The 15,162-nt window shown below is 41.2% G+C and overlaps 1 protein-coding gene across 1 annotated transcript; it reads right to left on the bottom strand.

The window, feature by feature from the left end:
* Window positions 1-3,549: 3,549 nt before the first annotated feature.
* On the bottom strand, window positions 3,550-14,166 carry CARNS1 (carnosine synthase 1). The gene is made up of 10 exons (XM_053450387.1): window positions 14,049-14,166; window positions 12,134-12,149; window positions 11,618-11,882; window positions 9,804-9,893; window positions 9,120-9,586; window positions 8,327-8,531; window positions 7,668-7,753; window positions 7,193-7,424; window positions 6,143-6,426; window positions 3,550-5,473 (listed from the first exon to the last, which is right to left on the bottom strand). Exons 2-10 carry the CDS (start codon window positions 12,134-12,136, stop codon window positions 4,067-4,069), a joined length of 3,039 nt encoding a protein of 1,012 aa, XP_053306362.1. The 5' UTR covers window positions 12,137-12,149; window positions 14,049-14,166; the 3' UTR covers window positions 3,550-4,066.
* Window positions 14,167-15,162: the final 996 nt, after the last annotated feature.

Below are 15,162 nucleotides of genomic sequence, written 5' to 3' on the forward strand. Positions count from 1 at the left end.
TGATGGTAGAATTCGAAGTAGCTTAATTAGGGTTTTTTTTGCTTTCTTTTGGATCAAGAGTAGTAAGGTTAGGTAGAAGGGCTGAACTTGATGGACTTCGATCTTTTTTCAACCTCATGTTTTATGTAACTATGTAACTATGTAAGAATGCATATTATGCTCTAAAATAATGTACTCATTTTCAAGGTCCACTACTAGTTGCTAATCTTCTGAACTAGACTTGGGCACCGGAGGAAAGCTTGTGCTCGTATTTGTGTTCATTTTCTGGGGAAAGAAATTATTTATATATGAACGAAATTTGTCTGTCTCCATCTTCTGTTGGGACAGAATTTTTGTTTTTAGAAATCCAATTCATTCATCTGGGTTGCCATGGAAACAAGAAATAAACACATAGAAGAAGTTGAATTAAAATACTGAGATTCTCCTCCTCTTAGTGTAGTTAAAATGTTGGCCGCGATGAACGAATTAACAAAGATTTTTGTATTGTGAATTTGTATTCTGGACCCTTCTGCAGCTTTTGATATAGTGGACCACCTTTTCTCCTTTAAACCTCTCACAATCTTGCTCTATGTGATACTCCTCTTTCATGGTTTACATCCTACTTTATTTGATTGCACTGTTAGCATCTCCCTTTCCAGTAACCATTCTTCTCCCCTCACCCTCTCAGTTGGTGTACCCCATGGCTCAGTTGTAGGAGCTCTTGGGGTATCACTTTACACTACCTCTCTAGACAAGCTAATAATAGGCATTCAGTACCAGTATCCTTCCCTGACCTCTCTCCCTCCCTTTTAGATCATGTCACTAAATCCCTTGCTTCTGTTTCTAACTGAACGTCTCTAAGGACCCATGCTGTTTGTACCTCCACCAGCAAGTGTCACCCTATTCTTAATCTGTCCAAGATGGCTGCTGACTCCAGAACTCTGTACTTTTTTCACTGTATTGGACTCACTTTACACGCTGACTATCTACTCCTGGGACATCTAAGGAGACTAAAACAAGTATCCAGAATGTAAGGTGATGTTTGCTGTTTTTAAATTTTTTTTTTATATTGGAACCCAAGCAGGTGGGGATTTTCTCATTTAAAGTTGCTTGCTGGGCTTAGCACTTGTGTGTGGAAGGGATCTAGACCTAGGTGATAGTCTAGCGTTACTTCTCTTGATCTGCTGTGTTTTGATGTGCTTTCATTATTGGATCATTCTTTATTGCCACATGCCTATACCTCTCTTGCTTGTGACTTGGATTATCCTGTCTGCCTCTAGCTCCTGAATTTGTCTCAACTGTCCTTCCGCCTACCAGACTTCCACTGACTCTTGCTCTATTTTTGTCCTGAGTGAAACAAGTAGTGTGACAAATTGACAATTTCTGCATGTTACTTAAAACGCAGATTCATCAAAATGGAATTTCATATCTCCCTTCCATCCAAAGCTAACATTCCTTTAACAGTTGCAATCATCACTCTGTCCCCTCAAGTTAGCTGTCTTGGTGTCACCCTTCACTCCAACTTCTCATTCATCCCACACATAGGATGTTTAAAAAAACAAAAAACTGCTGCCTTCACTGTGACGATACCCTCAACACCCCTCTTCAACCTGCATGATAAACTGTCCACCAGACTGAGCTACTGAGCGTGAACATTAAATACATATATTTGCCCTTTATGTTTGTTAATTCTCCCCACGGGTTTATTTCCACCGCCCTGTCCTTATACTTTTTCCCACTTTCTGCAAATCATACTCCACCTGCGGGTGGCAATGGGAATTGTAGGACACCGCAACTTACACCTGACCAGAGGACAGAGCAGGATCCCCCTGGAACTCTCAGGGGGACCTCAAACCCATTGCGGTCTGCTAAAACCTTGAGCAATTGTCGATCCCCCATAAAGTCTTCGATTGGTATGCTGTTTGGGAATGAGGGAGGCAATTGTGATAGGTCACCCCGTTGTGGGGACTGGGGGCATCCTGTTTTCTGTATATCTGGACATTTTGCAGCAAGTTGGCAGGAATGAAGGGCGACAAGCTGACGGCCGGGAATGTTGCCCTGGAAGGGACAGGGAGAGTGAAGGATATTGTATTTCACCTGGTTGGGTGTGTATAAATACCAGCGACCTGTTCAATAAATCTGAGTTTGTTTCTCACCCTACACTGTGTCTCTGCAAGTGAATGAGAGCTATAATTACTTGCCTGCCTAGTGAATTCTCAGCAAGAAAGACCTTGACACCAGTGCTACTCTTCTTGAGTATGTGTCTCAGTCACACTGGTGGCAGAGGTGGGATGTGCTCCCCTGCCCTGCGGACATTCAAACCGGAATCACCCCTCGTTATCGGATGCGTGGCAGCCAGTGAATGGAACATTGTTATCCAAAGCTCAAGAAGACTATGTTGCAGAACTTGCTAGAAGCCCATGGAAGGGTAGCCAGCAACAAACCCAAAGCAAAAATCATTGCAAAGCTGATGGAGGACAACTGGACCACCACCCCACCATTAGACGGTGATCTCCACCGTGCTGGCAGAATTGGACTCAGCTCCAGGTAACCGAGCTCCATTAGCACTCAGTTATAGGCATCCGCTGCCACTCCTGCCACAGTGGCTAGAAAGAAGCTACTGTATTCTACTTTTAGAGCATGCTCAGAGACGGACGGCAACATCAACAGCTACGTCCAGGGCTTTGAGTGCATGCTCCAGGGGATTGATGCTGCTGCCTGGGTCCCCATCCTGGCCAGAAAACTGTCAGGTAGAGCAGTGGAAGGGTTCCCCCTGGAACTCTCTGAAAGACCACAAATCTGCTGCGGTCCTCTAAAACTCTGAGCGGTTGCCGCTCCCCCATAAAGCCTCTGATTGGTATGACGTTTCGGGACGAGGGGGACAATTGTGCTAGGCTTCCTGGGAAATACAGGGTTTGAGATTACCCTATTGAGGGGGACCTGGGGCATCCTATTTTTTGTTTATACAGACATTTGGCAGCAGGGGGAAGGGCGCCAAGCAGATGGCTGCCCTGGGCAGAACAGTTGGAGTGGAGGATATTGTATTTCACCTATTTCTGTATATATAAACACTAGTCTGTTTCTCACCCCACACCGGAACTCAGCAAGTGATTGGGTAAACAAGAGCTTTAATTATTGGGCTGCCTAGAGAGTTCTTGACAAGAAAGACCTACACAGCAGAGCTACTCATCTTGAGTACGGGTCGCTGTCACATTCACCTTTAAAACAATTGCCTGCATTTGCCCCTTCTTCATGCAAGATGCAGCCAAGCCTCATTATCTCCAGTCTCGGAACCTGTAACCGTGCCTTAGCTGGTCTCCCTATGCCAACTGGTATAATGAACATCACTTGTACCATGTGTGTTGCTAAGGAAGTTACCATGATAATATATCACATGTGCATTGTTTTGTTATACAGGGTCTTTCAGTCTGTTAAGTACTGAAGTTCCTCTTGCACGTCTAGTGGGTTATAGTGGTGTTCAGCTCTGCCAGCGCCAACTCTCTCCTCCCTTATAAACCTAGTCTCGCCCCTTGTGAGGATAGTCATGCACCTTCTGGGAGACCACATAATTGCCTGGTTCACTGACCCCTTTAACATGTCATGTTTGTTATAGCAAACCTTTTTTATTTTAGAGAATACATCTGCGCACAGTTATTTCAGGTTGTTAGGATAATTGTAATTCCATAGCACACGTGCCTTGTGTCATCAATAATGCACTCAATGTTACTAAATAAGGTGTTTGTTTGTAAGGAGTAATTATTGTTACATATGTGACAAAGTAGTTCCTGTCTAGAAAAAAAAATCAAAAATAGCAATGTGTTATTGGTGTAACTGAAGTTAGGAGGAAGGCGTTACTGGGCCACACTTTTAGATTGTTACAACCCACACACTCTTAAATCATGCGCTGTTTTGACCAAGTATCGAAGGTATTTCTAGCACAACACCAACTATTCTTCAATGTTCTAAGCAAACTAATGAGTGTCCTGCTTCTAGTTTTTAATTTGTATTTCCCACCACCCTCTAACATTCATTGGATTATACAGCTATCTCCACTTGCCTGTACTGATTATTTCTCCCCAAGACACTCTCACTGGAACTCTCTAGTCAGATACTGCACTGGATACTCATTTGAGTCTAGCCCCAGCACTGAGCACACTCCTATCAGCCTTTCCCTGGCTTCCCGAAGCCCTCTTCCTTCACATGCAACACTGCCAAATGGATCTTGATCTGGTCCTCTGTCTCTGCTACCCTCCAGGCGATTATATCGGATGTGTCCAGCTTGGTGTAGTTCTGCCAGTCTCTGGGGCTTTGCTGTACTGTGCAACGCTTCTTCGTGATTTTCCCCTGTGCACATCACCCCAACCAGTACAGCACCCTGCCGGGTATCTGTTTCAGGCAAAACAGGCTTCACCCCACAAGAAAGAGCCAGAGCCACCAGCACAAGGTCAGTGCCATAGATATGAAGGATCCAGTCACGTAGGTAGAATCCTCCCATTCGAGGGTTTATCTCCAGAAGCCTTGGACCACATTCAGTCAGCTTTAACTCAACATTGAATACTCCAGGGTACAGTCCCAGAGCTCGACAACTGCGGGCAGCTGCTTCAATCAGCTGAGAGCGCCATTCAAAACTCAAACGAGAGGGGAGAGCAGCTGCTGTTTCAGTGAAACGTGGCAGCATTGTAGGACCATTATCAGACACATAGGCAGCAAGGAGCTGACCATTAGAACATAGGACAACATCCACGTCATGTTCAGATCCAGTCACATATTCTGCCAAAAGAAGTGGAGGGGGGGCCCGAGTAGGTATTCCAAACACATGTTTAGATACAGAAGCAGTGCATCTATCTTCTAGTGACATATCCAAACTATTAATTTCTTCCTTAAGAATTTCAGCAATGTCTAATTCACTGGAGCCGCCATTTGCAGGTTTATACGTCTCTTCCATTGCCATCTTACATGATTCGCCTTCCTTGTGTGTCTGCTTGCACTTTTCAGGTTCTATTCCAAGTTTTCTAAGCATCCTTCTGCACTCTTCAGCATCTTGAACAAGTCTTACTCCCACCGCCCCTGCTCCCGATTCTGGCTTTACCACAAGTGGATAGGAGATAATAGATTCTGCTTTCTCTAGGCCTCCTGTACCCATACTCAGAGGGCAGGAGGGGACTGCAAAGGCTCCGGCATAAGGGAAGGGTGGGAATGATGATGGTGTTGTGAGCAGACATAGTTGTGTTTGGGTCTTGTGCTTGGCAAGCCTCACTGCACTAGGGGGTGGACCTGGCAGCCCTAGGAGGTGAGACAAGCAAGCCGCAAGGATGGTACACTCATCCCAGAAGGTCATGCAGCCTGATGGAGTAAGGCCTCTTTCTTTGATTAAACTCAAAATATTTTGTGCATGTTTCTCTTCATCAAAGGACTGATCTTCATAGTCATAATGCATAAATGAGGTCACAAGAGATGAAGCAAAATGGTTGGGGTCTGATTCAACCAGGTGAACCTAAGGGGAAAATATACAAATTACGTAATTAAGTCAAATAATTAAAAAAAAGATTCCAGATTCCTGCACAAGTACAGAATTTTCATTGGGAACGGCGACAAGTTTTGTACAAATCATAAATTTGGCAATGCATAATTATCCTAGGGACCTTTATGTTTTTGGCTGCTGTATGTCTGACAAAAATATCCTATGTCTAGTTTGAAGTAAGGACAAAAATAGTTTAATGTGACATTGTTACCTATAATTGATAGAGATTACATACCTATAGGGAGAATGTGTATACAAGTGTTTTGTCTGGCAAGGCAGTTTCATAGATACACCTATAAATGCACTTATATTTATTGCACAAATCGTATGTCTGCATAAAATTTAACTGCTATCCTAGCTGCCCACTGCTCATTGGATGAAACAGTGTTAGCTGGTCTGGGGAAAAGCTGACACAGATGTTTAGATTTCAGATTATTAGATTTTGGAGCGTTTGAAGTTAAGAATCTGTGTTTATACTGAGATCTATGCTCATGTGAACCAAGGAAAAGTGTGAATTTTTTTTTTTTAAGTGGTGGAATGAAATTATGAATCATGTTATAAAATAGGTAACATATCTTGTAGCACATGTGGGATTGTGTACGGAAAAATATATATATTGTAAGGCATTTTGTAGTAATTTACCTTAATACCATAATCCCTTGCTGCCTCCCAGATGAATTTCTTGCTGATCCCACCAGCTCCTATAACTAGTACCTCCTTCCCTTCCATCACATAACTCAGGGACCGCCTAACCATGGTTTCCAACAGAGGTCTGGATGCAGAATTCATAGCAATGGACCCCCCAGCAACTACACTGCTCAGCAAGCATTCATGGATCCCACAACCCTCCAAGCAATGGGTTGATGTCACACCGAGAATCACTGGGGTCACCACATAGTCCACAATGGTTAGTAGGAAATCAACACCTAAAAAAAAGCAGAAAATCATTTAACTTGATAATAGAATAGCTAGAGATAATAGCTAGATCTGTTCTAAGACCTCCATCATCAAGTTGAACTAAACTTCAGAATGCTACAAATTAGCTCCTAAAAATCCATTCTAAAATCCTCATATGCTTTTTATGTGTATAAACTAACTTTCCATGCTAAATTACAAAGTATTGTTCAAAAGCAAGAAAGCAGGCCTTTCTGAAACATCTTGTCTAATCTGCAGAAATTGTAGTATCCATGAGGTCTCATAGATGTTTCAGCAAAACTCATTACAGTGACCTTACATATTTGAGGTCAACTTGCTATAGTGTTTTTTTTTTTTTAATGTATTTATTTTGGAAGGGGATGGCATGCCGGCAGGAGATGAGAACAGAAAACTGCTTTTCTGCTGGCGGGTAAGTGCTCTGATCATTACATTTGGCATCCTGAAGAGTTTTGTACCCTACTAAGGACTTTTGGATTTTGAATATTGTTAGTTTACTTGTGGAATATGTTTTTATTACACCTCTGGATCAACCAAGAGAAAATGTTTTGTAACAGGTTTGTCTAGTTTTACTATAAAAATGTCTCTCCTGCAGTCCATGCTACCACAGTACATTTGTGGGCTTATAAAAATATTGTGGGGCTCCTAACTTAAGATAATGTATAGCTGAGATAATGTAGTTTTAGACATTTTCTTTGTAGCACTATCAACAGTACTGCCTGATCCATGACTTCCCCTCTAACATCCTACAATTCTTACCCAAAATGTCAGTTTGTGCTTTGTATCCTCCTCTTTCCTTGGGGCTCTGCTTTTTCTCCTCCTCTATTACCACTCGCATGACACTTTCTGCAGTGTCTTTAACTTGAGTAAATATGTTCTCTTTTTGAATCTTATCTCTTATTCCCCACAGCTCTAATGTGGTGTCCAGAGACTGGGGTAATGCAAAACGATGATGGAGAGGCTTCTCTGCCCGCCCCACTGAACATACCACCTGTGGACAATGCAGAATTTACAAGTCACATAACGCACACATCTACACAACATTATAAAGCATTGTCCGATAATACAGAGTGAACAATAAAATGCATTTGGAAGTGAGGACCCTTTGTCCATGAAATACATCTGAGAGAGCAAGGACCCCTTATGAGAGACAGACTAAAGGGCTCATCTCTTCAGGAGGAGGGATTTGAAGATTGGGGTTAAGGCCCCCAAGATTATGTGTCAGCCCTGTTACCTTGCTTAGGATTGGTTGGTCTCCGCGAGATCGGCAGACAACGGCACAAAGACGGATCGTCAGCTCTGGGGGGCGCACGGAGCAGCCTGGGGGGTGGGGCAGAGACAGTAATATAGGAAGAGAGGAAGGAAAAAAAAAAAAAGACGGAGGTAGAAGTCGAATGTGGAGAGTGCAAGAAAAAGATAAGGGGGAAAAAATATAATAATCCACAACCCCCTGCTCTTTCACTAGGAAAATGTGTATCTCATAGTACTGGAAACCAAGACAAAGGCCTCTACAAAACACTACAAAGTAGATCCCCAGTGTTTGAAAACAGAATCATCATGACTCTTGTTTTGAGAAGAGGGTGCACCCTATGTATTCTGAATAAGAGTCTCTGAGATAGAGGAGAGGAAATGAGGCAAGATTCAGGGATTAAAACAGACAGAATATGCAATTTGAATAATAGGCTATTTAGGGCATTATGATTATATTAAAAATAGATGTAGGAGGATAGATATATGGAAATGAAAAAAGAGAGACAGATCTAATGGATAAAGGAAAGACGTAGGTCCAAGATGTATTTAAGAAGAGGAAACCTGCGGAACATCCCATTCTTCTGACCCCTTTCCCTTCTATCATCAAGAACAAAGTAGTTCCTCCAACACCCCTTAACTTACATGCTATGACAGAGGGTGGTCGTGGTGTTTGGAGCCTGCGTGGAGGTACTGTGTTCAAAAAACCCTCTAAAAGGATTCCTTGTTCGTCATGGAGGTCCCCAATGAGCCCAAGCACTGCTTGAGTAACACAAGCCGTGTCACATGTGGGATAGAAGACCGTGCCAAGGGACTTTCTTCTATGTGGACCATAGACTTTAACCACAACCTGAGGGTTAAAAAGACGCTTAATGGAGGGAAAAACACATGTAAATAGACAAGAGAAGAAAATAGTGGAATATGCAAAATAGATGCAAGGGAGCAGAATAAAAATGACAACATGTCACAAAGAAAATTTGATTCCCTGAAAGCCACTTCACTGATTGATCTATGTGCTGTACATGACCTGGCAGCCTACCTAGCTTTCTCTATTTTGTCAGATGAGTAATTTTTAACATTCAAGTATTGGTAAGTGATATACCATTATGTAAGTACTTCAAACCTATTTGTTTTTGTACTATATCCAGCTTGACGCCCCCCAATAATTGACTTAATTTAATGGGTATCTCTGTTTTATCACTTATTCTGTAGAGTAATAAAACTGCATTTATCCAATTTTAAACTAAATTTAAAGATCTCCTCTGCACATTAGATAATCAACCCTAATTTTATGAAGATCATTTAGAATGATGTGCATTCTTCTGCTATTTGTTTTAGATAATTAGGATTAAAAGTTCTGCAAGACCACTGTTGACCGTCTAGTATAACCGCAGTATGGTTCAATCACATATCATTGTACATTTAAGGTCCTACATACCTGCTGATGTTTCTTCATTCGCAATGTTGCCAGAAAATTGGAGATATCCTCTCTTACTCGTTCCTCCCACCCCTCCTTTCCATCTAATTCCACTACCTTTGTGTTCTTCCCATCTCCATTTCTCGAGCCCCATGGGCCTAAGTGACATTGGGGGGTAAGAACAAGAGCAGGGGGGAGTGGAAGTTCCCTGGAATCCAAAAGGAGTCGCATATCTAGAGTATTAGCAAGAAAGCTGGATAGTTGAGGTGAACCCCCCATCGGGCAATCCCACTCTTGCTCCAGAAAGACCGTATCCCCTCCCAACCAACAGAGGTATGTGACACGCCGAGGGGGAGAAAAGATATCCAAGAAAGTGCGCCCACCAAGATCAAAGGTCACGGCCTGTCTAACGAAAAGTGGGGGTGGGAGTGTACAAGCAGGAGGCCGGGGGCAGAACCAAGATGAAGAAAGGCATAGTAAGATGTTACCTGTAACCATAGAAAGTACTACAATAAAGACATCATATTCAAAGTGCACAGATTTCAAATACATACTTTTCTTTAACCAAGGTCAGTAGTCATTTTTGTTCAATTCCACTATATTTAATTGTTTCTTGTTATTTATTATGTTTCTCTAGTACTATATCAACCCTACCTATAGAACATTTCAGAGAAATAATGGAAAAAAAAGGGTTCTAAATCGTACCAGGACATTGTCTTGCCCCCTCCAGTAGAACAGACATAGAAAAGCTGGGAGGTCCGACCACACAGATTGTGGTAGCATCTGTATTGTGACCTAAACCAAGTGAAAAGAAAAAAAAACATTTGTGAATTAAAGTATTTTTTGACAGTTTCAAAATTATCCTATATGCAGTACTAATTCTAGTACTAGAGTTACACCATAAAAACATATCTGTGCCTTTAAAGGACACGTGGAGAGCATTGAGAGCCCATCTCAAAATATGCAAGATCCTTTATTTCATCTTGTTGCAGATGACTGAATATGGTTAGATAGAGCCAAGTAATTGTAATGCTGATACTAGGTTCCCTTACACCGTCTTTCCACTAGAAATATAAATTGAACAATTAAAAGAAAAAAAAACTGATTCCAAGTAGATATATATGTAGCAGGTACCATACTACCAAAAAAGTGAATCTATTGTGAGATCAGTTGACCATCATAGCATGGCATGCTCCGTATCTGTGCCTCTATGAAGAGCTTTGTGAAAGAAACCTGGTTTGTAAGAATTTGTAAGAACCATGAGCACAGGAAAGCAGCAGCTAATGGGGAAGGTGCCTACTTTCAGCAGCTACCCGCTGTTATGGGAAAGAGTGACCAGTCCTCGAAGCACCTAATCTTGCTGTTTTAGCCCACCTTGTCCTATTGACCAGGAACACGCCAGCTTCCATCACAAATTCAACTTGAAAAAATAATTAAATATACCTTGGATTTTCCTAGGTAAGGTGTAAGCTGCTGATAAGGTTTTCACCTAAACAGAAGTACTGCACAAACTAAAAACAAAAATTATCTAGGCCTCACAAAGGGAAACCCGTGGGTTGCTGGTGGCAGGTAGAATTGGGCTGGGGGAGCAGCATTTAGTTGCGGCATAAAGACAAGCCAACCAATAAGAAAATACAGCTTACGCGTTACCTACACACAGTTGTCCTAAAACGGAAGTTATCCATCCCTGCTGTTATCCAAAGTGAAATATTATCTTTGCAAAGGTTTGTCAGTTTTAAACTTGCTTTGGCAGAATGTGTAACTACTTAATGTTGTTTTTTTAAAAATGATTATATATATATAAATAAAACCTACATGATTTTTGTTATAGGCTTTCAAACATTTAGCTTGTGGCAGTGTGTCATTTTCCTCTCTGTACTACCTTGTACCTTAAATGGCTAAGCATTTCCACTGTTTCAGGACACTCTCTCACTGATGATCATGAGAATGATAGTTTTAAGAGGAACATGAGTAACTTTTGGAAAACTAAAAGGGCCCCGGATGGACTACTGGAATTTCTATGTATCATAGTGTTAACTAGACTTGTGCATTCGTATTCGGGCGAACATGAAAACGAACACGGAGGGTGTGTGTTCGTTGTTCAGAACAAATACTGAACATACGAACATGGCGGCGGCGGCGGCAAAATGTATACGACGACACACAACACGAAGAATCTTCGTTTACTAATCTGCCTGGTCCCTTCTCCTTCTAGCCAACCTTATCTACACAGCATCGGAGGGGTTAACGGGAGCGGAAATTCTGAGATTTGCCATCAGTAGTTAAAGGGCCATGCAAGCGACTCTATTGGTCGCCTGCAGGGGCCTCCTCTGGCATCAACCAATAGAATAACACGAAGACGAACACGAAGAGTTGGCCGGCTCCCAAGTCTAGTGTGAACCATTATACAAATAATATGTTACCAACAATTTATATTAAGCTGAGGTTAGCTTGAGTGATTGATTTGATATTGTTTTGCCTTACTTTTTTAATGGCGGTTTTGTTATTCCTTATATTACCTGTACGAGGTTGCTTGGTTCTGTCCTCTGTCTTTGGAAGTCCAGCACTGATCAAAATTTCCTGCAAATCTTTATAACTTTCAGTTATAACTTGGTGTACTTGGTGCTCCATTTCACCTTCCTCAAGATTGACTCGTGTAGTTACTCTACATGGGCCTCTCCCCCATGGAGGTCCATCAGGTGCAACACCAGGAACCCATAATTCATTGATGTCTCCATCTTTGGAGTACATGGACTGATCCATGATCAGCTGATCAAAAGATAGCTAAAATGAAAAGCAGCAAAAGTAAAAATTACACAAAATTATGAAGATAAACTGAAGGCTTAAGGGATTTGTGGTCTATAACACTTATCCCCTGATATCTTTTTCTGAGAGGCACTTATGAAGAGGACGCTGACAGAGAAACACTACAAGCTAATCAGCTTAAGAAAGAAAGTGAGGGAGAAAGAGAGAGAGATACAACAAATAGACACACTGTGAAAAATAGTGATGATAGCCAACACTTTTATACTCACCATAATTGTTCTCTTCCTGCAAAGCAAAATAATGCGACAAATATTAGTGATTACTGTGTGGTAACATATTGACCATAGAAAAATATATATGCAATTCTAGCCTCTTAATTATTTTATTGTAGCATATTTAACTTACTTGCAACATAAAATGAGAAAACCTGGATTTGTCTGTGCACTGTTTATTTAATCAACTCATATCTCCAACTGTATTGATGTAATGGACTGACTCTGAGCTATATGACCTCATTTAAGACACAGTGCATACCAGTCAACAGTCCTGAATATGCCAGGACAGTCCCGTTTTTTTTGGGGGGGTCCTGTCGTGTCAAATTTGGGTCCAGGCATAAAAATACTGCCTATACGCAATGCATTGTACTGTACACAGGCAGCTTTGCATGTCTGAGAGACACACAGCCTAAATGCTAGTAAATGAGCTCCAGGCACCCCAAAACAGGAGTCTAAAGTGGGTGGGGTTATACAGTGCCACATAACTCCACCCACTTTAGGCCCCACTCCCTCTATGTCCCGAGACACCTAGAGCAAAAATTGGCAAGTATGATACATACACACATATCTATATCTATATATATATATATATATATATATATAAATACAAGTGTGTGTAACTCAATGTGTGTATGTGTATGTTACTGTATGTATCTTACTGTGTGTGTGTGTGTGTGTGTGTGTGTGTGCGTGTGTGTGAGTATATGTTTGTAAGTATGTTACAGTGTGTGTATGTTACAGTGTGTGAACATGTGTGTGTGGAAGTATGCTACTGGACTCCTCTTCGTGAGCAAAAAAAAGGTAGAGGTGTGTGCGTGGTTGTGTATGTATGTGTGTGTTAGTGTGAATGTGTTACTGTGTGTAACTATGTCATTGTGTGTGTAAGTATGTTTGTATGTGTTTGCATTAGTGTGTGCAAGTATATACATGTATGTTAGTGTATTTGTGTATAAGCTTGTTACTGTGTCTGTATAAGTAAGAGGAGCTTAGGGACCCCCACCGTAGGTCTTGCAGGGGGGGGCTGGCATTTTTTGTTATCTCCCTATCCAACTGCAGGAATACCATGTAGAAATATTACTACCCACAAAAAAAGTCACCAGAGGACTGTTCTTAAGCATAATATATTAATATAGTATATGTTATTATACATCCAATTATACAATTTATAAGCAAAACATTTTTCCACAAGAGTGTCTAGAAGCTATAACTATTAATGCACACTCTCGTGTGTGAAGGTAGTGGTTACAGGGTATAGAGACTCTGACAACACCAAAAATGCCAACCAATCCTTAAATAACGGAGACACACAAACTCTATTAATGCACTCTCTCGTGACTGATCTCCAAAAACACACTGTGTGACACCCAGCTGTCCTAAAAGGAATGGGGTTCTCAAAGTCAAATTTCTCATGTTTGCTGCCAGAACTAAAAGGCGACTAAAAAGAAAATAATATGTAACTGAGATGTACAGGATGCCAAAATCACAAGAATGGAGACTGTATAGATTATAAACAAACATACGATACAAACAAAGAAACATATAAAACATTTGAGAAAAATAAGCATTGTAAAGTTGGGTGACCTTAGAAACCCACTTTTAAATGGACGATCCCCTCACTATGACTTATCTCTTTTATAATATGTCCTTGAAAGCGTGTCTTGAAACCTTTAGGACCGAAAGTAAAAATATTTTTCAAAAGTAACCTTGTATTTTACTTTTAATGTCATCATAAAATTGCCCAGCAACCGATTTATTTTATTGAAATCTACTTTTTATTAAACGATAACTAAATTTGAGAAGATATGTGTTTTTAAATTATTATTATTTTAATTTATTCCTGGAATTCATTTCAAATGCCTAGTAAGCATAACATGAGCAAACATTTATATTGTATTAAAAAAAATCTTACCTCAAAGATGCTCCCCAGAAAGGCGACAGGTAAAAAGGAGGTATCGCAGAGCCAGACGGCAGAGAGAGAGAGAGAGAGGGAGCTTTGCCTGGATTAGAGCGTCTCTTTAAATCCTGCCCCCCACCTCCACCCTCCCTTGTAGGCTTTAGCTGAGCTGCTCCCAGCTGTCACTCAGCCAGGGCCGTGTCACTCCGGGTGTGATACTGGAAAAAAGTCTTATTCCAAGAGACCAACTAAGATATGCCACTCTTCCTGCAGTTTGACACTCGACAGCATGTGTGAATTCTAATTTATTGACGTTGCATGTGCAAATCTTGGAGTAAAAATATAACCTGCAATCCTGCAGTGTGGCCAGCCAGCTAGCCAGATACTAGAAATAAACCCCTTCCTACAATTACATATTGTAAAGGTATACTATGATGCTATATCCTGCTAAGGGGCAAATCAGATGGGGCCCTCGGTTTACAGTGTTACAAGAGGCCCCTTCCAAAATCTTGAAATATATACACCACAGTGCCGTTGTTTTAGCAATCTCTTGGCAGTAGGTTAACTACTTTTCCTTTCTGCAACCCTGGAACTGATTTCCATTCAAACAAGTCACATCACTATTCAGCCCGGAAATGCCCAGTCAGTTGCGACCCAGATAAATGATATATAAGGGGACAGGAAGGGGACCACAGACAATACTAGGGTGACCATTATGCAAAGCGAGTTTTGTTCCCACAAAGCTGTGTGAAATGTGACAACTGAATGGCCAAAAACAACCAGGCATTCGCAGTTAAGACAGTATAAATGGACTTTTTTAAGTTTGCGGTGGTCATGGAAAAAAAGAGATATTGTTACATTTCTTGTGCTGCTACAATGGTATGCGGTACATATTGAAGGGTTCATTCACTAAAAGCAGGAAGGGTTCCAGTAGAAAGGGGAAAACCCAGTGAGTGTCTCCTGAAAGAAGGGCTGAGCTGGCCCTCTATAAATATATACACACATGCATATGTTAAGTTTTCTTTTGAGGGAACTAGGGAATTGTGTTATTAAAATATCAATCAGATGGATTAATTCTTTATCTACAGCATACCATCTAAAAGACTTATGAATGTGTTATGTGCTTAAG

Source organism: Spea bombifrons, chromosome 11, assembly GCF_027358695.1.
Source record: "Spea bombifrons isolate aSpeBom1 chromosome 11, aSpeBom1.2.pri, whole genome shotgun sequence".
NCBI classification, from domain to species: Eukaryota; Metazoa; Chordata; class Amphibia; order Anura; family Pelobatidae; genus Spea; species Spea bombifrons.